The sequence below is a fragment of the Eurypyga helias genome, unplaced genomic scaffold (genome assembly GCF_000690775.1).
Source record: "Eurypyga helias isolate BGI_N326 unplaced genomic scaffold, ASM69077v1 scaffold8850, whole genome shotgun sequence".
In the NCBI taxonomy this organism is placed as follows: domain Eukaryota; kingdom Metazoa; phylum Chordata; class Aves; order Eurypygiformes; family Eurypygidae; genus Eurypyga; species Eurypyga helias.
The window spans coordinates 1,014-25,641 of record NW_010226209.1 but is presented as its reverse complement, the minus strand read 5'-3'; the positions used below and the strand labels follow the sequence as shown (position 1 = coordinate 25,641).

At 38.7% G+C, this 24,628-nt stretch overlaps 1 protein-coding gene across 1 annotated transcript; it reads left to right on the top strand.

The window, feature by feature from the left end:
* Nucleotides 1-1,980: 1,980 nt before the first annotated feature.
* On the top strand, nucleotides 1,981-24,315 carry LOC104509940 (protein Dok-7-like; the record flags this gene model as incomplete). Its single annotated transcript, XM_010152043.1, has 4 exons — nucleotides 1,981-2,211; nucleotides 5,736-5,936; nucleotides 16,534-16,653; nucleotides 24,208-24,315. Coding segments are annotated over 4 exons (660 nt in total), but the record flags the coding sequence as incomplete, so codon positions are not given.
* Nucleotides 24,316-24,628: the final 313 nt, after the last annotated feature.

The window sequence follows — 24,628 nt, the reverse complement described above, 5'->3', positions numbered from 1 at the left end:
GGGTGCAGTGTGCGTTCGAAGGTTTTGAGTAACTCGATTCAGGCGCTGACTGAAGCCAATGGGAAAGTTGACTTTTCGAGGCACAGTCATTTGGTTTTGGTTCCCTTTTAAAGTGCTTTTTTAATTATTTTTTTAAAAGATTATTATTATTTCTTCAGGGTGGCGGTAAAAAAAGCTGGCATTGTAAGCTCGGTGGTTATTTTTGATCAGTGTTTTGACATAAAATATCACTGCAATTTAAAAATAAAATGACATTTTGAATTAAAAAAATCCATGCCTCTGAAGGGGAAGTTGAAAACGTTATTCAGAGTTGATGTTTTACCGCTGAAGAGGGAGAAGTAGGTTTCAGGTTTCCCCATTGTTTCCTGTCAGGGAAAACATTTGGGCCGAGAAGGACCGATGTTTTCAGAGCTAAATGTTGCCGAGACTTAGAAAACGTGAATCTGTATTGCTGCAGAATGGATTATGGCCTCTTTTCCAGGTTGCCGCTGGTAGACTGAAGGTGTGTTAGTAATTTGAGGCTCCTCAGACCTAGGTCTTTGTTACTTGAGCTGTTACAGTTATGGGTTAGCGTCTTAAATGCTGGTTTCTCCGTTAAATCTGTTAAACTCTGTGAGAACAGGCATCTGTTGACACCAGAGCTAGTATCTAAGCATGCGAGTGTGGGCCTGGATTTTAACGCGAGTAAGCCAAGTTGGAAGGGGGAAGATGAGGGAGCTTGCTTTGAAAGCTTACTATCTGATCATGTAGCTTATTCCTCAAAAATAGTATTCTTATTCTCGCAAAATGAGCCAGGTTTGCCAGAAAAAGCCCACAACAATTTGCTCTTCTTGGTCCGTAAGCCGTAGTTGTTCTTTCTTCAGACGCACAACTGCATCGCAGAATGCTTAAATATAATAGTTGCAGCTGCTTTTGCCAACAGGTGCGTGAAAACAATTGGGAGTCCTTGCAGAGCTCTGCTTTAGTTAGCAGACGGGTTCAGTCTTTCAGTCATTTTTCATCTCTTTGGAGATTTGCCAGTCCTTTGCTCAGTTGAGTGCTGCGGGGCCCCTCGCCAGGGCTCAGAGAACCGACAGCCCCCCCCCCCCCCAACATTCACAAATTGGTGTGCAGGGGGCTTTCTCTTTTGTGGTATGTAGGTCAGCTTAAGCTGCATATGTTGCAGCTTTGATACTGACCACTGATTTAATTTACAATTGGGTGCTCTGTGATAGGAAAGGATACCAGGGGGAAGAGGAGTGCCCTTGTTACAAATGTAAAGAATGGGAGAGGGCTTTCCCTTTTTTCTTGGCTTGTGAAATGTGCTTTTCCCGTGGGTCTGGGGCACTTGAATGACTTTGATCCATTGCATAGTTACTGTGTAATAAACACCTCTAGGAAGGGGTTAAAAACAAATGGTGACAGAAGCAAACTTTAAAAAAAAAAAAGTGTGGCACATAATGATTATTTAGCAATGGCTACTGTGTAACATACAACTGGGAAACCTGAGCTGACACTAACAATCTGGCAGTGCAGTCTGCTCACCATTTAGCAGTTGAGTAATCTGTGAACTACTGTAAGAATTTCATTTGTGGTTCAGTATGTTCTAATGGAAACATAGATGACAATAGCCTCTTGGTCTTCAGTGTTTGTAATGTGAATGGCTACCGTAGTGTAAGTCCTGATCTTCAGAACTGATGAGTCAGTGCCTTCCCAACTCAGGAGAGTAGCTGAAAAAACGGTGGATTTTTGAAAAGTAAATAGGCAAGACTTTTTACTTGCTTCCTTAACTTCTGAGCCTGCAATGCCTTCAGTGTTTGCTCCCTGAAAACAAGGATTGCAAACTATCTGGGAGTGGAATGGGAAAAGGAAATGGGGTTCTTACATTGACTTGATAAGATTGACCCTGCAGTTGTCTGAGGCACGTTTTGTATTGAGGCAGAGTACTGAGAAATGTGTTATGTTCTGCCTCATCATCTCTGACAGTTTTGCTTCTTTTAGACTGTTTGCTCATGCTGGTGTACAAGGATAAATCTGAACGAGCGAAAGGGCATAAGGAGAGGAGCAGCGTGACCTTAGAAGACATCTGTGGCTTGGATCCTGGGCTCTCCTATGAGGGCTTGAATCACACGCTTGCCATCATCTGTCTCTCTCAAGTTGTGATGCTGGGATTTGAGAACAAGGAAACAATGTATGCGTGGGATGTACGAATCCGCTACAGTTTGGGGGAAGGTAACCTTTGTCTTCTCACACTTTTTTTTTTCCTCACAGGGTAAAAAAAGCAAAGCATAGCTAAAATGCCAATAACCAAGTACAGTTAAGGGAAAGGTTGTCACTCATTTGAAAGTGAAGAGAGTTAGATCTTAAAGCAGGCATTCCTTATGACAGGCTTTGATTACAGCACTGCCCAGTACTGATGGCTACCTAGTAGAGCTCTTAATTTTGTTTTTGATTTTGGTACTGACAGTGTGTGGTGAAGCAAAGTGATCGGATTTCTACTTCTGATCCTGCAATTTACTTGGGGATTTTGACAACAGGATTCAGAGGGAGCATGATTTAAGAAAACCAGCATCCTGAGTGGAATGTGGGTAGTTCAATCCCAGTTTTCTGAGCTGCCTACTAGGTGTTGCATTGATCATGCTTATTGCTGCTAGTGTCCCCTCTCAGGAAGAGACATCTTGCAATAAGGAGTGTCACCCCACAGTCTTTCCAGCTAACTTCACTCTTACACATCCTTTTGTTTTATTTTCTGGGTTAGCAGCTCTAAAATGTACAGTGGTGAACAAGGAGTGGTAATATTGGTAATCCATAGTATCTGTCTTATGTTTGTTTAGTCATAACTAGAGAAGGAGGGTAGGTGTGTGGGAGACACACATTAGCCATCTCAATCATTTATTACATATGCTTTGCCATCTGTTGCATCTGTGGACTCTTTCCTTTGCAATGCATACATGGAAAGATGGCCTGGGAATTTTACAGTAATAAAATGTAGAAGTATCAGAAGAGAGATGTATGGATGTGCTATTTGGAGCTCTCAAATACGAAGTCTTGCATAAGGGAAAAAGTCAGAGGGGGTTTCTGAACAATACAGGCACGGGTAGATGGAATAGTTTGTACACTTTGATGTAGCTGTATTGTGTTCTGGTTCTATCTGTTTACTAGATTTGCGATCTATGTACAGCACGGACTTGTCCTAAAACCTGAAAGAGAATTGACAGGGTAGGTCTGGTTTTCATGATCTTGCACTGGTGCAGTGCTGGGATGGAGACAGTATTTAATCTCAGTCTGCATGTGAGAGCTGTGGTTGTGATAGGAGGCTATGCAGAAGCAGCAAAGAGCTTTCTAAAGGAAAGCTGTGAATGAGGTGGAACTAGAGCCTATTGGGTGAAGATGTATGCAGCCATGGAGTAAGGATGGAGTGGGAGTGGGTGTAGAGGTGAAGAAATGAAGTAAGAGAACAAGTATAATCTGTTGAACTGGCAATAGTTCATAGAATATTAATTGCAAAAAAGCTCAGGGGAAGGAGGATAGACCAGAGTACAAAAAACTTCAACATTTTATCTTTCAGTGCAGGGTCAGTTAGGAAAAAGAAGCCAAATTAAAGTGAATCTAGTTTGACTAGACAGAAATAGAAAATAGTGGAGACTTATATGAAGAGAGGATGGAGACTGGTGTCTTTTCTTAAAGCGTAGTAAGGATGCCTTTGTGTGCCTTGGAAGTAAGGTGCCTGGATAATAAAAATAGGCCAAGGACAGATGACCTCAGAGTCTGGGAAGCAAAGGGAAAAAAAAAAAAGAATGAAAGGAGTTGATGCTGCTCTTGAAGGAGGACTACAGAATGGAGGCATTTGCACTGGAGTTCCCAGTGTTTTCTCTCCATTTTTTAGCAGATGTGTTTCCTGCTATAAAAGTACCAGGATTAGAGAATACAGTGGAATTAAGTGAATTGAGGTATAAGTCTTCATGTCCAGATCTGTTTTCCTCTACACTGGCTTTGTTCAGGTTTGGGTATGCTGGTTTTTTTTTTTTTTAACAGTGGTCTAGAATCTGAGCTGCAGCTCTTTGTTTTCAGCAGCTGTTTTAACTTGCAACTGATTGTGTGAAGAGTGTGCTCCATTCCTCATTTAAGAGGCAGAAAGAACCTTAATGCCTCTGCTTCCATGGTTTAATTGCCAGCTAAGTATGATATTAAAGATTGCATACAGAACTTTGTCAAGATGGTTTTGGTACCTTTTCCACAGTTTATGTTTAAGCAGGTTGTGTAACAACCGTGTGCCCAAAAGGGGACATCGTGTGAGTATTGATTTGCAACCTAGCAGCACTACTGGCAAAGCTGTAAGTAGAGCTGTAGTTAGTTAGATCTATCTCTGTCTCCTTGCACATTTCACTCGAATGACTTTGTGGCTAATTCTGCAGGAGCCTTAAGGAACTTACCAAATGCACGTCATAGATGAGGAGTTGACTTACAGCTAGCATGGTAACTAAGAATGTAGCAAGTATTTAGATGAGACTTAGCTGAAATGCAGGACGCTTGAAGAAGCACAGGCAAGAGACATGAATGTGAGGCTAGCTGCAAGTTACCCTGTAGATTTCATAGGCAGGTAGCTGTTTGTATGATTTCTGATAGATAACAGAAAGATAAATCTATGTGCTTCTTGATAAATCCTCCTCTGAAAACTTCTGACTGGAAATGTAATGATCCTGATGCTTCTCTGTGCCAAGACAGATTAATTTTTCCCCCACCCCTCTGTCTAACCACAAGATGAAAGATACTAGAGGAGTTGTGGAGGTCAAGACAGTTGTTTGAGAATTAGATGCTTGCTCACTTAAATTGCTCCCTTTGAAATGCTGAGATTTGAGCCCTTGAAGTGCTCAGAATAGCTTATTTAGAATGCTACAGCTCTGGAGGAGAGGATGGGAGACCAGCCTAGAGCAGTTGGTACAGTAGATAAGGACCATTGCAATAAAGGGAATACTGGCATTGGCATTTTAATGTGAATCTTGTGAACTTGAATGAGATGGGCATTTCCTTTTCCCCACCACACTCTTGAAGTTTAGGCTGTGAAATACAGAGCATTAACTGACATCTAAGTGTGTTTATGACCTATGAGTTGCTTAATTTGCTAGGCACTTTACATGTCTGGGAATCTACCATCACCAACTCTCAAAAGATTCACAAAGGTGGGAAAACATAATTTTCCCCATTTTACTGGTAGAGAAGGACTGAAGCACTTTAATGAAGGTTGCAAATGAGTCAGTGACAGAGCTCTGTTTAGAAGTTGCCTACTTCTTTGAGCCTTGGTTTTTGGGCTTCTTGGGCACTGTTATATGTTTGTGTGCCTGCATGTAGGAAAGGAGAAGCACAGGCTGTTTAGAAGAGATGAAACAAACCCATGCAGTGATACAAGAATGGAATAGGTATGACTGAAGTGGGGGTTGGATAACTGACTAATGTGAGGTAGAGAGTAGCCTGTAAGACTTAGGAAAATTAATGTAGTGTTAAAACTTAGCAATTTTTAGTGTTAAGCCAAGATATGTTGTTTTCCAATCCTAAACTGGCATAATAGAGAGTAATAAGTTTATAGGTACTCCCATTGGGCTGTCTGGGCTCTGATTAGATTCTTTATGCTAGAGGCTCGTGGTGTGGGCAGGGGTTGGTCCATATGCCACAGCTGAACAGAATGACTTGTGTAACGTAAGTCATGGTACCTTACTTCTATTTTCTGTAGTAATTATTTTTTCTTCCTTATCTGATAGTTCATAGATTTCAAGTTTTTGTAGCACCTGGCACTAAACTAGAGAGTGGGCCTGCTACCCTGCATTTCTGCAATGACATTCTCGTCCTTGTAAAAGACCTTCCTCCTAGTGTCATGGGGCAATGGAAACTCTCAGATCTGCGGCGGTATGGAGCTGTCCCCAATGGATTCATCTTTGAAGGGGGTACCCGCTGTGGCTTCTGTAAGTACAAATGGAATTTGTCTTCTAAACGTTGTTTGAAAGCTTTTGTAGAAATGTAAATGGTAGTCTCATTCCAAGTGGGGTTTGCAGAACCAGCTGTGCTGTTTTGACCTACAGGCAGCCTCATATCAGAGGGTCTGTTCTGTTGAGCAGGCTTCTGCAGGCTTCAACCTGGTGTTCAGTAAAAATGTGACTGTGGAGTCCTGACTGAAATGTTGCTATTGGACACAGGGCAAAATTAAGGTAATGAAATGTAATGGCTTGTATCATGCAAGAGATAAGGCAAAATGGTTTAATGTTCAGATTATTAATGATGGTTCATTATTTGGTTGTTTGCAGAGGGAAAATGCTATGGAGCTTTGAGATTACAGGTGGCATCAAGGCTCTCATTGTGTAAATGCTAATGTCTAAATCCTGCAGAGGACTTCTAGAAGTTAGGAACTTCTGTCTGTTCCCTTCCCTGTTAGTAGGCTTGCCACTGTAGCTTCAGCATGCTTGCTCATGGTCCCATAATGTTTGTAGTCTAATAGTAAGACAGTCCTTTAGGTGGAGATAAATCTCTTGTTCCAGTGGCCAGTTTAAGACTTCTCATGTTCTCAGTTCAGATAAAATCCAAAGCTCCTACACAAAGAACTGAAAAGGAAAGATAATGCAGTGGTATAGAAAATGTAAGGTTTTAACCTCAAAAGCAGAGTTTGAAGCCATGCTGTACTGATGATCTGGGAATGCAAGTGGGTGTGCAGATCACCAGTTCAAATGTGAAGTTGATTGACTTGCATCCTGAAATGTGAAAATAATGGTTTTCTTCCATTACCAAACAAAAAATCCAGAAGGCTTCAGAGTTGATCCAAATCCAAAAATTTTCTTTCTTGTGGATTTTTTGAAAAGTTTGGGGAAGAAAGGGAAAGAATTTATTTCGACTGGTTTACTCCAGTGAGATTTTTTTTTACATGTCTGTTGAAAGTGCAGAGCTGAGTAACAGAGATGGTAAGCATGGACTCAACAGTTATATCCTGATTTAAGACACTTTGTTTTTAGTGTGGAATATTCTGGTTCAAATGTTTCCCTGCCTAATTCAGAGGTTGGTGTTAAACAAAGGTTTCCAGCATCTGAAGGAATGGGTTATAGGTATAGCCTGTGAGGCAACAAATCCATTTTCTTTTAAGGTTATTCTGTTTCAGTTAAAAACTGTTATGGGAACTGCAACACAAGTTGCAGTTTCCTAGTGGTGGGGTTTAGACTGAGAGATAACTGGTTATAGAGTATAAAGGGGAGTTGCACACAGTCACCTCTTCCATCACTCTTGTAGATAGTGCAATTGATTCAGGCTACACTTGAATCTGCAGCTTAGTGTAGGTCTGCCAGCACCTGCAGTTTTGGTTCCAAGTGTTGTGTGGTTGTTTTTTTTTTTTTTTTTTCCCCCCATGCAAATTAAAGCAATTGTTCATGCCTGCTTTTTATGCAAATACCACTTCAAATGCAAGCTGGACTGGTAACAAATGTGTGCACTGCTATGCTGATATAATTTGGATGTGCTTTTTGAATTGTTAGCTGAAAATAGAAAACTTAATTTTGAACTGAACACTTCAGAATGCTTACAGGGAGAAAAGTTCCCAAAGTTGAACCACAGTGTGTATTTTTTCTCTTAAAAAGCTGCTGCTGTTTCTGGGAAGCTTGTGTAGAGGGCTAGTTTTTGAACTAATGAGAACAGAAATAATTTACCTATGGAAAGCCTGTATTTAAAAAAATATAGGGAGCTGACAGAGAGATGTTAAGCAGCCTTTAAGATTAGCAGTGATTAGGTAGATAGATAACACAGATTATCTAAATTATCAATGCAATTCCTTAAATGAAAGAATATGAAGCTTAAGTATTTGAGTAATTGGTAATCCTGAGGCTCTCTAGGGAAGCAGAGGCTCTATAATTTTTATTAAGGAAGAGGTGCAGCAGCACTGTGATATGTTAGATCTGGTTTTTCATTTGAATCTTAATGCAGGTGCCTTAAAGGAAGAAGACACTAATTTCTTACTAATCAGGGCTTAAATAATGGCTTGATTTTTGGAGTATATAGTTAGTTGTAACTGAAGTACCTGTGAATACCAAGCATGTGTTTTATGCTGACTTGCATTAGAATGTGGAAGGAGGCAAAATATTCTGAGGATGATACAAAAGTGTAAATGACTAGCAGAAAATAATGATGGATGCCAGGGTTTATGTTCCCTTTACAAAACCAAAAAAATCCCCACCAACCAAACAAAACCCCCCAAAAAAACCCCAAACCAAACACCACTCCCAAAACCAATCAAAACCAAACACCAGTCCCCCTCCCATCCCAAAAAACCTAACCAAAACCTAACAAGAAATCAAATTTTCTTTTCTTTCAAGCCTTTTCCAGAAGGACTCTTCAGCGCTGACTGACAAAGCATTTGCAACACACACTGTCTGAAGAGTCCATTTCTTAGACATACTGCAGTTTTGAGAGGGACATTGTGAAAGGGTATAAAGAATTGATACTTAGGATTCCTTAGTATATGTTATTTTGATGATAATGTTGATTCATGGATATGACTTCAGTTCTGGTTTTCTTTCTTTAAAGCATAAAAGGAAGGGGTATTTGCACATCAAGGTGAAATGTGCTTTATCACCCATTCTCTTTGGAAGGATCTTTCTTTAGTGGCTGCCTGAACCAAAGAATTTCGAAAATGCCTGGTTAACTATTAGAAGACAGTACTTCACCTGCTTATTTGTGGTGATCATCTTCATAGAATTGTTTAGGTTGGAAAAAAACATTGAGATAATGGAGTCCAACCATAAACCTAACACTACCAAGTCCAATATAGCATCTCTACAGGCATTCTTTTTGAGGTCACCTAAATTCCAAGCAATCAGCAACAAGACAATTAAGATATAAGTGGGAGAAATGAAGGTATGTTTCAGTAGGATCTAGCTGACATACTCAGTCCTAAATTATTGCATTTAATAAAATTATCTGTTCTCCTCTGGTTTTGTAATGAAATGGATCTATATAATTAGCTATGTACTGTTATGATCTGTATTTATGGTTGGAATGGAATATATTAGATTAGTAGTAAATCACCCTACAGTTCTATGTATTGCTCGTTATGTTGTTAAAGATATATATTTCTCCAAATAAAGTCAGACCAGTAAGTAATATGAAGTGGTTTTATATCACATTAAAAAAAATGCATTTCACTTTCATTGCAGTGTTCAGGGAATAACAGTCTCTTACTACAAAGCCCAATTAAGAGTAAAGTGCTAACGTATGTTCTAACATTACTAATATACTAGGAAATTTCATTTACTGTTAATTGATTTAAAAGAAAATGTTTTGCTGTAATACATAGAATATCACTAGTTTACACTAATGCTTGAATTCTGGAAGCTAACAAATAATGAACAAAAATATTAAGCTGAAATAACTTTCTGTCAATTTTTGTGTAGTTGTTTGATAATACAAATGGATGCTGTAATTTATTTTGAAAGATTAGTGGTGCTTTAGTAAAAAAAACTTGGCGTAGCATTGGTGTTATGAAAGTGCTGATGAGACACTGCTGATGTGGTTGTGCAGCAGCATTATAGAATGCTAATTATTAAGTTTTTACAATATGGTAAGAAGTGAATTATTTTTTTTTTTTTTAGAATGAGGTCAGAAAGAAACTTCCAGTTTGGTTACCACAGATGCCTAAATATTAGAGAATACTTGAGAGTGGGAGGGACTTCTGGAGGTTACCTGGTCCCTGCTCAAAGCAGGGTCAGCTAGAGCAGTTTGCCCAGAACCATATCCAAGGATGGACATTCCACAACCTCTGTGAACAACTTCTTCCTATATCCTGATGTTTCAGCCACTCCTCCCAGTTCTGTATGTTCTGCAAACTTGCTGAGGGTATATTTCGTCCCACCATCCATGTCATTAATGAAGATGTTGAACAGCATTAGCTCCAGCACTGACCCTTTGCATGCACCAGTAGTGATGGGTCTACAGCTGGACTTTGCGCTGCTGATCATAACCCTTTCATCCTGGCAGTTCACCCAATTTTCAGTTCACCTCACTGTTCACTTGTCTGGTCTGTACTTGATCAGTTGGTTAATGAGTGTATTACAGGAGATGGTGCTAAAATCCTTGCTAAAGTCTAAGCAAACAGCATCTACAGTTTCACCCACCAAGCTAGTAATTTTATCAAAGACTATGGGATTGGTTAGGTATTATGTCCCTTCTGTAAATCCATACTGACAACTCCCAGTCAACATCTTTGAAACAGCTTCTAGGTTTATTTACACTATCAACTTCCCTGGTCTGTGGTTCCCTGCATCCTCCTTCTTGAAGATAGGACCAAGACCTTTCAAAGATGATAAAGAGCATCCTTGCAGTGACAAGGATGTAACCAAGTAACCAACTTCCCTGGCACCTAAGAATGCATCACATAAGGCTCCATGGACTTCAGTATGTTCAGTTAATTTAAATGTTCCTGAAGTTTTCCCTAGTTTTCCTTTTGCTGCTGATATACTTGCAGAAGCTCTTCTTGTTGCTTTTCACATCCCTCCCCAGATTCAATTTCAGGTAGAGTTAGGCTTTCCTAGCCCCATTCCTGTGTGCTTATACAGTGTTTCTGTATAGCTCCTGCATTATCTTGGTTGCCCTACTTCTATCTTATGTATGTTTTCTATGTTTGAGTTTTGTGTGGAGTTCCATGTACATCCATACGGACTTTCCTGCCATATTTACATGACTTGAACTTGCAGGAGGTGATCCTTGAAATTCAGCCAGCTGTCCTGGATCTCACTTCTCACCAAGACTGTATCACGTGAGAATTCTTCCAAATAAATTCCTGAATAGGTCAAAGTCTGCTCCTGCAGACTCATTCTAGGAAGTGGGAGTGAAGGTGTTAGGGGCCTCTAGGTAAGCAGTCAGAAAACCAAAACTGGAGTCTTTTTCCAAGTGTGTTGGAATCCATGATTCTATGTTGCCTGACTGGAGACTGTACACTATAAAACGTCTCTAGAAAAGATGAGCTGGTGATAGTGTTGCTCTGCATGTCTTTCCTGATTGTCATACTTCGAAGGAGTGTGAAACTAGGTTCCTGGCCTCCTACAGCCTGCAAGGGCTTCGAATCTGTTTTCCCAAGAAAAGGTTGATGCCCACTGAAAGAACAGTTCACTACAAGGCCTGGAAGTTTCCTCATTGTGTAACCAGGCATATAGACGACACTGGGGTCAGAAGAGAAAAATGGAGGATGGAGACTGGGAGCACAACTGCATGGGTAGACCCTAGATTCCAGTTAGTTCTGCTAGATTCTGTTCACTGCTCCTAATCTTAAATGCTTAGTTCTCAAACTTAAATCTTAGTTGTATAAGAACAGTCCAGAAATAATGAAGTATATAAATAGCCCTTCATTTATGTTATTTAGCCAACTTGCAGTATTTCTTCTGTAACTTGTTCTAGATTTGATGCGATTGTTGTGCTCCAAGAACTTAAACTGATTTGGGCTTATTGAGCATTGTTGTATCTTATTGTCTTATTATATTATCTTATCTTATATGTTGTATCTTATCTTCACATTGCAGAAAACCTAAATGGTTCAATTCATAGCCTAGGGTACCAGATGTATAAGGAATGTGTAGTATGAAATGTGTGTAGATGATAAAATGTGAAACTGTAGGGGATGGAGACTGAAGCACCTGAATTACCTGTATGGCCCCCCTCCCCATTAAGCTTACACTAATCTCTGGTGTTAAATGATACAGGTGTAAAAAGGAACAAATATGATCACTTTTCTTTCAAGGAAAACTTTTCTGGTTCCAGGAAGATATTTTGCATTTGCCCAGAGATGTTGTGGATGCCCCATGCCTGGATGTCTTCAAGGCCAGGCTGGATGTGGCTTTGAGCAACCTGGTCTGGTGCAAGGTGTCCCTGCCCATGGCAGGGGCGTTGGAACTAGATGATCTTTAAGGTCCCTTCCACCCCTAACCATTCTATGATTCTATGATTTGTCGGTATATCATTAATTAAAATGGTTTTCAAAGTTGTGGTAAAGCATACACAAATAATGAATCTGATTTCTGAATGACTGTCAACTGTTTCTGAAGGTCCAACACCGTTTTGAATGCTAGTGTTGTCATGACTCTCTAGTCCTTTAAAAAGATTTAAAGTGTTAATTAGGCTTAAAATGTGGTCTTGATTTTTGTAGATACTTATCTATGATTTTTTTTAATCTTTTAAAAATTTCCAATCTAGATTTATGTGTTCATTTATATTAAATTGCTGTTGTACCAACATTGTCCTTTAGTGTAATGCTCTCTCTCACCATGATGCTTACCTTCCTAAATATTTATAGAGCATTTCTTCATGCTTTCTGTCACTTTTGCTATGCGGAACAAACTCAGCTGTTTATCTCCCTGTAAGATACAGGAGCTCATCAGTAGCTCTCCTGTGTACCAGTTTTTTAAGTATTACTTTTTTTGGTTATAGGAGACCAAAATTACAAGACACGTACTTTGGAAAGGGTCTCTCTATGTTGCTGAGCATTATGTTGATGTTTCTTTTTTTCTTAAGAAATGTCTGTCTTGATAGCTGAGAACCTTCAGTTGACATGGAAGGGTGTTTTTGCCTCTTCCCCTGCATGTGTCCGTTCAAGGGAAAGAACAGAATATTCATTTTGGTATAAAATTAGCATGCCACGGTTGGAAACTCTGCATATTGAGTTCAAGCTTACCTTGTTAAAGGAGTGATGCCCTTAAATGAGCACTTTGACATATCTGCAAGCATAACAACATCTAAATATGTGTTTAATCTAAAGATCCAATTTAGTATTGCCACTAGAAGAGAATGTTTTTTGTAAATAGGACCTAAATACAAATATAAGTCTGATTATTCTTAACAGAAAAGTGTAAAGGGAAAGACCATCTTTCTCCAGGTATTTCGCTTTTACCTCATTCTTCTGAAATTGTTGAGGAACAAAACAAACAAGTAGTGTCCAGGAAAAAGAAAAATTGATACATTATTACAGAAGTAGTTTTAATTCCCAAACCACAGCACTCGCCATTACTCTGCCATAATAGGAACACCTGTTGTCATTTTTGCCAGAGCCTGAGCTATGCAGCCCAAGGCACCTTCTAAAGGGGGTTGCTGAAGGCCGGGACAGAGACATACTGTTTGGGCAACATGATTGCCATGAACTGAACTGCCATTTTTCATACCTGTCCTGTAGCTAAAAGACTTCAGACTCTAGCATTGGCTGGCACTTGTTAGGAGTAATAATTTGTGGAAGAGACTGACTCTTCCTCCCTGCTTTGACATACAGTAGAGAGATTTAAGTAATTTTTGGTTATTGTGCCTTTTCAGGCTGTGGTTGTCCATGGGTTTGCTTTTTTAATATGATGAATTAAAATAAAAGGTTAGCAAGATTTAATAATACTTGGAAGTTTTATGAAATTGGCAACATCTCTTGAACATTTTGGAAACTGCACAATGCTTTACAGCTGACTGCCACAGAGGACTGGCTTAGTGTTAGGCCCTGGGCAAGTGGTTGCAGGCTGCTTTTCACCGAGTCTCCTACCCCATGGAGAGCATGAGTGAGCTCTTCAGTCTAGTAAACAGCTGCATGGTATTCCAGAGATGCATACCACATATTCCTCGGCTTCCAAATGCTTGTGCACCAATCTGTTGCAACACGACTGAGATGTGTAATTTCTAGTAGTGAATTTCTCAGCTTTCTCAAGAAAGCAGAAAAGAAATGTAACTGCTGACTTTTCTGTATGCTTTTAAAACATAACTTATTTAAGCCTTACCTATTTATTCATCTCACCTACTCTCTTCTGCAAAGACTCCCCAGACTGAAATCTGGTTCCACCTAGCAAAACAAGAAAGAAAAAGTTTTCTGTGAGACTTGATCAGCAATTACAGTGATCATGAGAATAATAGAATCTACAAAGAAATAGTTTAATTGTATGTCTATATTGGATTCATAGTTACGTGTACATGTGCATGTGCTGTTTGTACTAGCTATATAAAGGCAGTCACACTTGGTTTTGGGATTTCCAGATGTGTGATAGTTCTTTGCAGAAATCATCCTTTGAGTTAGGCCGCCAGAACACATATTCTTTTTTGTTTCTATTAAAGTCGAAGGCTCGTAGAACCTCTTAGGAATTTAAGTAAGACTCTTGATGATAGTGATAAAAGAACAAAGTGGTCCAGATTTACTCCTTATGTACAGAAATATTTGAGGAGTCATCTTTTCCTGAATGACAACATGGATGTGTAGGATTCTGCTGAATTATCAAGCTATATAGACCATCTCTGTACTTAAGATATACACCACCTCTGTTGCCTCTACCCTGCTTGCTTATTGTGTGTGGGATGGGATAGTCATGTGTTCACAGCCCAGCAAAGCCTTGGGCTGTCCTGCTCCCTCAAGAAAGGCACATCTTCTGGCATCAGTGTGCTTCATGGGGGAAGAGTCATACCATCTGTGATCAGACAAACTGATTTTCATATACTCTTGTCTACTCTGTCGGGGGGCAGAATGCAGCTCAGAGGAAGAACTGAATTTCAAATGATTCCTGAATACATACTTTGCACCTAGCTTTTCTAATGCAGTGCTCTCTGACTCTTTGGCACCTCTTGGAGAGGTGAAATAGGAGAAGACTGTGAGTCACCACCAGAAGCTTTTATACCTGTCAGACTGTGTGATTAGTGTTGTAACCACCTAGATGGTCTTTGATACTGAAGCCAGGGCATGTGTGTATATGCCATAAGGAAATGTGGGACAAACTTGTTTTCAGAAACAGTAATGGAAAACAATACCACAGAAGTGCAGAGTTAAGTAGGTGTTCCTCTGGCTTTTGTTTCATGAGCTAGTGTATGTTCATCTTTTCAGTTGCTTAAACATAGAGTAGTGTTTTAATATTTCTGTCCTGAGTCTCAAATAATACGTTTGAGATCTTGTACTCTGGAAATGATTGGCAAGCTAACTCTTAAGTATAAATTTAACTTCTACCAGTGAGTGAATTCTAATGCCAGGTGAATTTATAGCAGTTCACCTAATTACATAAACTGTACCAGGAACAGGATTTCTTTTTCTTTGGCAGGAGAAGTTTTGATCGGTAAGATCTGAAGAAGAACAAATGTGGTGGAGTGACAAATGAAGTTATGAAAATGCTGCTAACAATGTTGTCTTGGACAGATTTAAGCAGAGTAGGCAGTGACTTAAATGTAACATAAATTGAGAATGACAAGATGTGAACCAGAATGTGCTTTTCCTAGAGTGTACTGCTTGCTGATGATACCTGATTTACTAAAATAGTTAATTTTGTTTGTGGTCTACTTTTTTATCCCCTTTGTTTGAATCCCATATCCCTTTGTTAAGCAGTCAAAAGTGCATACATTGTTTAAGTGAAATGTGAATATCCTGTTGGGTATGACAGTATATGAGTGGAAAGTGATGGGGATGCAGGCGTTCTGGTCAAGACTAGCTCTGCTGAAGTAAAATTGACAAAAACATCTATGCAACTTAGAATTGGCTAGAGACATACTGAAGTCAAATTTATGTTGCGATTAAGGGCCCAAGTCTCTAAGGAAGCAATATGCAAAACCCTACTGCAGGTCTAAGATTTGGTATGGTGGTTTTCTAGAACTCATGGCTCTGAACTGGCAGCACTTCTTCAAGGCCTATATACTAATTTCCTTTCCTTTTGTATCTGGGTATTGTATTTTTGTTTTCTTCCGTGAAATCACTTGTTACCGGGGTGTTCTTTTGCCTGGTGTTTCAAGATCATCCAAAAGGTCAACTAGACTTTTTTTTTTTCCTGATGTAAGTAATACTTGGAATGACAATTTTCAAATAAAATATTCTGTGGAGCACTTCTAGTCTAGTCTGTTGTCCATGTAGCCATATATTACACAGCTCAGAATTTGTTTGTTTATTTAGTGATTGTCATTCTAATTTTGCTTGGGGCTATTCTTAATGAATGGAAAGCAAAATATCAGAGTAGAGCAAAGGGTAAAGATCTGGTGACAACCTGTGGAGTCGTGTTACGTCCTGTTAATAATAGACACATAGGACTTAGTCTAGGAAAATTTATAATATAATCCAGCTATATAACCAAATACTGATTCACTGGGATATAAAAAGCTGCTCTTGGTTAAAACTGGGTAAAAGTAAAATTAACTTAGCTAATTTTGATAAAAACACTTTGAGTATCCCGGACACTTGCATAGCTAAGATTTGACCTATAAAATTTTAGGGGTAAATAAGAATATAAGATCCAGACAGCTGTTGATCATATGACTTTTATTGTGGCATTTCTTTAATTGCCCGAATCTCAGAAAAATAGCATAAATAATTAGGTAGCTATTGAATTGATGTGTATATTTGTGATATAGTGTATGTACACTGATCTGAAATTTTTCTTTTTATTTCTTTTCTTTGGAGAACGTGTTTTGTTGATTTTTTTTTAAATTTTTTTTTTAATGGCTTGCACTTAATACTCTTGTGATTGAGATATTATAAATAGCTTCAGCTAAATATATTTCTAATGTATCCAGGTGAAAAATGAATATTTATATTATGCTTTATTGCAGGGGCTGGTGTTTTTTTCCTTTCTTGCGCTGAAGGAGAGCAGATCAGCTTTCTATTCGACTGTATCGTCCGTGGCATCTCCCCGACGAAAGGCCCTTTTGGTTTGCGTCCAGTCCTACCAGGTTAATATAGGAAGTATAGAATAACTGAGCAAAGTAGGAACTTGCTATGTCTAGCACTCATTGCTGTGATTGTAAGAACAGCTTGCAGATGCTAAGGGTGTAGAAAGTGCAAAGTGGTTTTCTTTCTGAAATGTCACAGTACAGATTTATCAGCTGAATGTACTCAGTTTCCCCCTGCTGCTCTGGCTCATTCACATTTCTGGTGATATGGCTAACTTTAGCCTTCTCTTATTTAACAGTACTAAAATATGGCAATTTGAATTGCAAGGAAGCCTAACCTTTAGTTCTAAGCTTACACAGTTCAACGTAGATCCACGCCTGCATTACTATTTTGATAGTTTAATGGAAAACTAACTACTAGGGCATTCTGAGTTCATCCAAAACACTTAGAACTAAGTCTTGCCGACCTTAGAAAACTTTGTCAGGCCTCCACATCGCATTTCAGTTTTGCAGCTTGCGCTTTGTTTCTGATGTGCAAGGATTAAATTCCTTTTCTTATTTCATTGTAAATGCTGCATGCTTTTTAATGTTCAGAGAGGATATTGGATGGCATCATAGTAAGCACTTGTTGCCTTTTAACTTTAGCAGATGAAGAAATATAATACTGAGTTGGAGTGACTGTGTTGAAGGCAAGGGAGTGGAAATGAGACTGCAGAAAAATATCTGTGAATTGGCAGTGGGATGTAGTAGGAATATCTTACAAGAATGGTGAAGGATGAGGCAGGATGTGTGGGAAATACTTAGAGTTTCTGTTTAAGTGTTAGGCAGTTAATAGTTTTTTGACAGGGTTTTATTGCTTTTAAAGGTGAAGATAATTGCGTGAAGGAAGTGTGATGGAAAAGATTAGATTTGGATGCAAAATGTGAAAATAAATTATGAAAAGTTTGTTAAGGTAAATGCAGTAGACACAAGGCTCAGTTCATCAGTTCTTTCCCATATCTGTAACACTGCAGTAAATAAAACGGGCAGAATAGCGGGCAATGAAACCTCATTCTTCTTAGCTGAACACAAACACAGATCATCATATAAGTGGAGTGTTAAAAAAAAAAAAACACCAACAAAAAACCAACAACAGAAACCCAAAAACCAGCACTGATAATTAAAGCTTTGCTATTGAATACATTGTTCTGCATATCTAATACTGCATTACATATCTACGACTCCTAAGTCTTTTGTTTAACAAAAATGTGTGTCCAGAAAATTTAAGCCTACAAGCATCTATTCTGCTGTCCTTTTTATTTAATTATTCTTTTTAAAATTTTGATTTTTAGATGGCACATTCTTTGAAAAATCTTTTTTTTAGATGCATGTATAAGCAAATCTGCTTTTGCATCTTAGTTATCAACTCTGGCATTTGTGGGTTTTTATATAGAGCCACATAACACATTCCCTTCCCTTCTTCAGGAGTTCTGACCGCACTGAAGTACATAAAGTGGATGTGGGATATTCTGGGGATGATTTGGTGATTTTTGCAAGGGAAGACCTCTTTTCTGTGGTCTTTTTCATTTGTTTTCATGGTTTGAAGGACTTGTTGCTAAGATGAGGTGAAGATGTACTCAGCCACTTGATTACACCTTGCTTCCCTGGACAGGAGCAGTGTTCTGTAGAGAACTGTGCTCGTGTTCTTGTAGGCTGTTCTGCAGCCCTTTTCCAAGCTACTTTGACCCCTCAAACCTGTATTTCCCCTTATCTTTACACTGGTGGTTTTTTGGTTTGCTGTCATGCCCCATGTACATGCACCTTCACAGAAAATTTTTATTTTTTCTCTTCTCCTTCATTTATTATCCCATGCAGAAGCTTGCACAGACCTATTTTAAGGCACGTGCACATATACAATACTAGTGATTCATCCATAAATTAATTTTACCTATCAAGTATGCTGTTACACAAATGTACTGTATTGCTTGAAAATGTCAAGTCTTTACCAGCTGCATACCGTTATCTGGCAAGAGTATTGAAATTCACCCAACCTTTTGGAAGGGTTAGTTATTAAATAGATTAATCATCTGCACACCTCAGATAACTGGGTACAAAATCCCAGCTTGGGGATTCTACCAAGAAACATCTAGTTAGTTATTCATATTTACTGCAGTGCAGAATGCTACACAGCCTCAACTGTGCTTTATATATGCAGTGTTCTGCTTTTATGTAATTTAAAAGCTTAATAGGAAGCAGCCTTCTCTCCACAGTTTGCTATTTGAATTTGGTCCTTGCTGTTGCCTGTACCTTTCCAATTTAAACATGAAACGTTCTTGAATAACTCTTAGGTAATTTCAAGAAAGAAAACATGAAGGGCAGCTGTGCAGAGAAAATAATGTCATGTGGTGAAAAAAGGTCACATTGACAGTGTTCTTGGACATCAATGCCCACAGAACAAATACAATCTAGAGATGTTGTGCAGTCATCTGCTTAGGTTATCTTTGGAAAAAGGGTAATGAATGAAGCCAGTGGCTTCATGTACAAACAGCTCAACCATATGGTTAAATGGAGTGCTGAAATATTTAAGTGTTACCATGAAATTAATAGGAACTGATGGAGGCTGGTTTGAGGAGGACTAGGAAATGACCAGTTTTCTTCCTTGCTGTAGTGATTCTTTAAACAAATGTAAAATGCCCAGTATCCAAAAGGAGTTTGTAGACTGCATGGGCAAGGGCTATTTGCTCAAGTACAATAGTCACATCTTCTTGTCAGGGTTGTAAATTTAAAAAAAATATACTTTACTTCCTTAAAAGCTTGGTATTCTTACATAGAGTAATTATATATCTATGTTATATTTAATTATGTCATCTATAAAATATGTGATGAAAGAGCTGTGCAGTGGAACTCATAAACCTGATTGACCATTGCAAGGTATCAAAATATGGTCTATTCTGTCACAGCTGACCTGCTTTGAGGAGCAGGTTAGACTAGAGAACTCCTGACATCCCTTCCAACCTGAATTATTCTTTGACTATTTGGATATGTATGAAATGAATGTGAATATTCTCTTGATAAAAATAATTCTATTATGTGTACATCCACAATAAAATGGAAAAGAACATTAGATGTTCTACAGTTTACTACAGTGTGGTATGTATTTGGGGAGTCCATCAATTCTGCAAAATTGTACCGAAATACTCCTACTGGTAGCTTCATTAGCAGACTGAAGGTTTTGATTTGTTAAAGGCTGCATGATCAGGTCTCAGATTTAAGACTTGATTGAGAATGCAAAGCTCGTGTAGGTATCTGTAGATGTTTTTAGGCAGTGTAGTGTTTTAAATAAAGGACTGAAATGAGTGACAGGATGCCTTTGGATGGCTTGTTTTCCCCAGCTGCTAGTTGGAAGATGATTGCTGCAATTGGCTATTCACAACTTGTAACTTTTTTTTCTTGAGAAGATATTTAGAAACAGACCAGAGTATTGACAGAGTATTGAATCACTGATTGCATGATTTGTAATCTATACTGAATTTGCATGCATATTATTTGAGAAATGTTTGTTTATCAGGTGTGCGTTGACTTCCTTCTCACTAGCAAAATTCATCTTGAATGCCAAACATGAACACAGCAAAGGCTCAGCTGCCGATCAGTGATATCTTTCATCATTGGTCAGATCAGTACTTTTCTCAGTCTGCCTAAGGCCATGGGACAGTCTAGTGCTGCAGGCTGGAAAATCCCCAAGTGTCATGTTGATAGTCTTGATGCTCTCTTTTAATTCTAAAGCTTTTTCAGGCTGCTTTGTGACTGACTGGAGAGTGTGCAGTGCTGCTTGCTGAGGATCTGTCTGATGCTCTTTCTTTTTGTTGAAGCGTGATACACCTTTGACCATTGCAAGACAGCTCTGTGGCTGCCTTCTGCAGTGTCTGTACCAAGTGGATCCTCCTCAAACATTTAGGACATCTTTTCATTCCTCCAGACATCTTACAAGGTGTGGAGATGTTAGCATGAAGGTGAGGGTTCAGGCCTGATTTGCAAATGTGCCTACAGTTACAAAGGAAGAAGAAAGGAGAGATGTTCAGCCTAACTCATCTAACTTTGTTTAATGCAGTAATTAACCAATGTTGCATTTTAAAGAGGCATATAATCATACTTTAGGGAGCCGCTGACATAACTTGATACAGTACATTTTTTCCTGACAGGTGCTTACTGAACAACCCCTGGAGCTTTGGATTACTGTGACTTTATTCGTAGCTTACCAAAGTATTCAAAATCTCCCACGACAAGCAGCTGATGTGGCTTTAATGAATATACACCAACATAATATAAAAATAAAATACGCATCAGAGGCATTTTTAGTCCAGCCAAATTTGATGTAATCTTTCCCCTCTGCCCGAAACAGCATTTAAGATGTCAATGATTGCCTCACACAAAGATTTTTCTTCATAGCAAGGGATCCATTTTTGTTTGGGAAAATGATAAAACACTTTCTTAATTGAAGGACCTGAGTGAATCTAACTGCCTAGAGTCCATGGGATTAAATCATGTTATAGGATACATTTGTTTAGAATTTAGGAAATGAAGGTACTAACCTCTTAGAGTTGTTGGAGCTGCTGTAGGTTGTTGTGTGGGCAGAAGCTGTCTGAACTTCCTTGGACAGCTGTCTCACTACCGGCCATGCTGCTTTTCTCCTCCTGAGTTAGTAATACGGCAAATTACCACACAGTTATTTAATATTGAGAACCTCCCCTTACTTTTCCCATTTTTTTAGGCTGTATTTCTACACTCATATGACAGGAGGTTGTTGGTTATGCCCTCCAGTAAGAACTGGCATCTAAAAGGTAGCTGCCAATAACTGCAGTCCTTAGTCTGATTGTGTAGCAAGATCTCCTGACTAGTGCTTGATAGTCTACAACCAAAAATACTGGTATAAAAATCTGCTGTTTCTGGGAAATAATATTGTATTTGTTTTCCATTGAAGTCTTGCTTATTAGTGGAGAATATTAAAGACAAAACAAAGACTCCAGTAAGACTGATGGACAATTATTTTTAATATCTGCCTAAGACATTACATCTATATATGTTTGGCAGGTTTTGAATTTTTTTCTCTAGATATTCCCTATTACTTGCTGACAAAGGATTCTTCTAATTGATCTTCCATGAAACTAGGCAATGGGAGGTCATATCTTTTATACATAGGCCATCTTTAAAGGGAAGTTTAACAAAATAATTGAGTCCTGTTGGATAGACAGTACGCCTAGAGATTTCATGCTGTTGGGTGTTTTATAGCTGTGTGTCTGCTAGGGAATTTGGCTTCTAGAAGCAATTGAACCTGTGAAATTCAAACTTATTGGTTTGCTTCAACTTCCCTCCTACCTCTGCATCTTGTGTTTTATTATAGGCCATTTTTGCAAGATCAGTTGCTTGACCATTTTTTAAAATTATATCTTTTGCTGTCTATAGGAGGGATAGTTACTGAAAAACTAATAGTTGTGTATGTGCCCTAGTAACATTCTGAAAATCTGTATTTATCAAGTAGTAATATTCTAAGAAAACCAGAAAGATCTTTCCTACTGACAGGTGTTTGCTGAGGGAAGGGTTAGTGTCTGTGTTATCTTGGTTTGACTAATTCCCTGATCTGTTGGCCAGCTTTATACTTCACGTTCTCATAGGACATCTTTGTTGAACATATTTGGACATAAAGCTGTTGAACTAGATAGCAGAGTAACTGGAGCAGAGGACATTAAAAAATAGATTCAAGCAGCAGTCTGGTCTGCTCTATGCCACTGAGCAGATCCTTGCCTAGACCTGTCAAGATTGCACCATAGGTGCTGGTGGCCAAATTTTGTATTTTCCTTTGGCAGAGGTCCATGTGGAAGCACTGGAGGTTTTGTTTACGTAAGCAGTTACACAGGTTTGAACTAGTCAATGCTTAATATGAGTTGTATTGCAGGGGAAATAGGAATGGAGACCTAACAAAATAATCCATATCAAAGAGTCCTCTTTTCTGTTCCTAAAGTTATGTTTGGAAGGTGTCAAACACTGACATCAAACACTGTCTGAGTGCTTGAGACTCTGTTTATTGCCTTGTCCCTGTTAGAATATCTTTGATTTCCAGCATATGCTGTTATAGAAGGACTCTGTGTGTGTCTGGCTTGTTCTGCTAATCTCATCCAGATTGCAGACTACTAAAGAGGAAACCCACTCTACATGGGAAAGAAAGTTCAGCATTGTCACTTCTGCTCCTGTGATGCACTCAGATCTATCCAGGGCAGATCAGAAAGTGAATAGGATCAGGGAGTTTTTCTCAGGTAGTTAATAATATAGGGATTCCCGTGGAGCTTCAGCTCATCTTGCAATGCTCCTTGCCCTGATTGTGAGCTTGCTTTGACTGCTGTGTTGACATCATCAAACCCAAGTCCTTCAAAACTGAAAGACCTGGGGTGAAAATAAAACTTATCTTTCATGATTTCAATGGGTTTTTTTCTTACTAACTCAACCACAGCAATGTGTAGTCCTTTGCATCCTTTTTTTTTTCCTCATTAAATGACTCAATGATGAAATGGTTTTGTGGTGTGCTACTACTATTCAGTTGATCAGATATACAAGAGTGGCAGTTGTGGGGACAATCTACTTTGTCTGTCATTAATTCCTTTCCCTATAAAATTAATAAGAGCTATTGAATCTTCTGGCAATGAACAAGTTTGCAGGCCATATCCTTTACAACTGCTGAACATGACACACTTGTCAGTGCTGTTTGAAGAAATCTGTAAGATTTCTCTTGGGATAATGGCTATGATTACTTCCAACATCTGGTTTTATTGTTGTGTCTGGCTGGAAACAAAATGAAGGAAGCTGGCCTGTTCTACTGATGAAAATTCTAACACATTCTGTTCAGCTTTTGGTCTTTCTCCTTCTATTAGAATACAAGGACCCTTCTTTAGTGGTATGATTTCAGTTGGTATGGAAAACCCACTAAAATGTATGGGCAAAATCCCCGATAGTACATTTTAGGAGTGATTTTTACCATTCTAACTTGTATTAAACATGAAACAGAGAGCCACCAGGTTGCTTATCTCTGACTTCTGAACTTAATGACCTCCCGAACATCAAACTTGAAAACAATGGTTTTGTAAATAGTTGATCTGATTGACAGGTATCAGAGTTTTTAATCACTATTATTCTGAGTCTATGATGTAGATTTGTAAATTTGTAGGATGAAAAATCTGGTCTTTCTTGCTGATAAAACTCCTAATTAATTCAGTGAAGTCAAGGTCACATATTAGGTTTCAACTCCTCCAGACCTGCTGGATGCTATTATCTCTGTAGCTATTGCCTTCAGCACTGTGCTCTTCAAGGTTCTGTCCCATTTGATATCTCTTATAGACATTGGGTATAATGTCTGAAAATCTTTGACACTTACAATTGTAATTTATCGTGTGGCATTTCTCCAGGATGTGTGTGAAGGCAGATTGTCCCATGCATTTTCTGATTAGCATTTTCCCACTCCTGTAGTAGGAGAGCAAACATAAGAACAGCGTATCACACATAAGAATGTGTCTTTGTTTCCCCCCCCTTCTTTTCATGGTTCCCTTGTTTTTTCTTATATATTAATTCATTTTATGTTTATTTTTAAAGATCCAAGCACTAATCCAGCCTATTCAGAAGAAAGATTGGCTCATGAAGCTTTGCAGTTAGAAAAACGCTTGAGCTTGTTGTCCCATACAAGTCGCCAGGGCAGTGGAGGTAAGAAATGTCCTTAATTAACTAAAATTAAATGGTGTTCCTTCCTTTGCAGGCTTTAGATGTGCATATGTGTATATAGTTATGAGATGTTGAGCTTAAAAATAACAGAAATGGTCAAGATACTTGATTTGGAGGCTGTTGCTTGTGAGGCAGTTCTTTAACAGCATTGTCTGAAGTCCATGGATGTAGATTGTTTTTCAGCTAAGCAGAGTGAGTTTTGGATCAAGCACTATTAACACAGGAAAATCCTTTAGTGTGTTCAATCCTACTGAATTTCTGCATGTGCAACTTCAAAAGAATTGTCTGTGTCAAG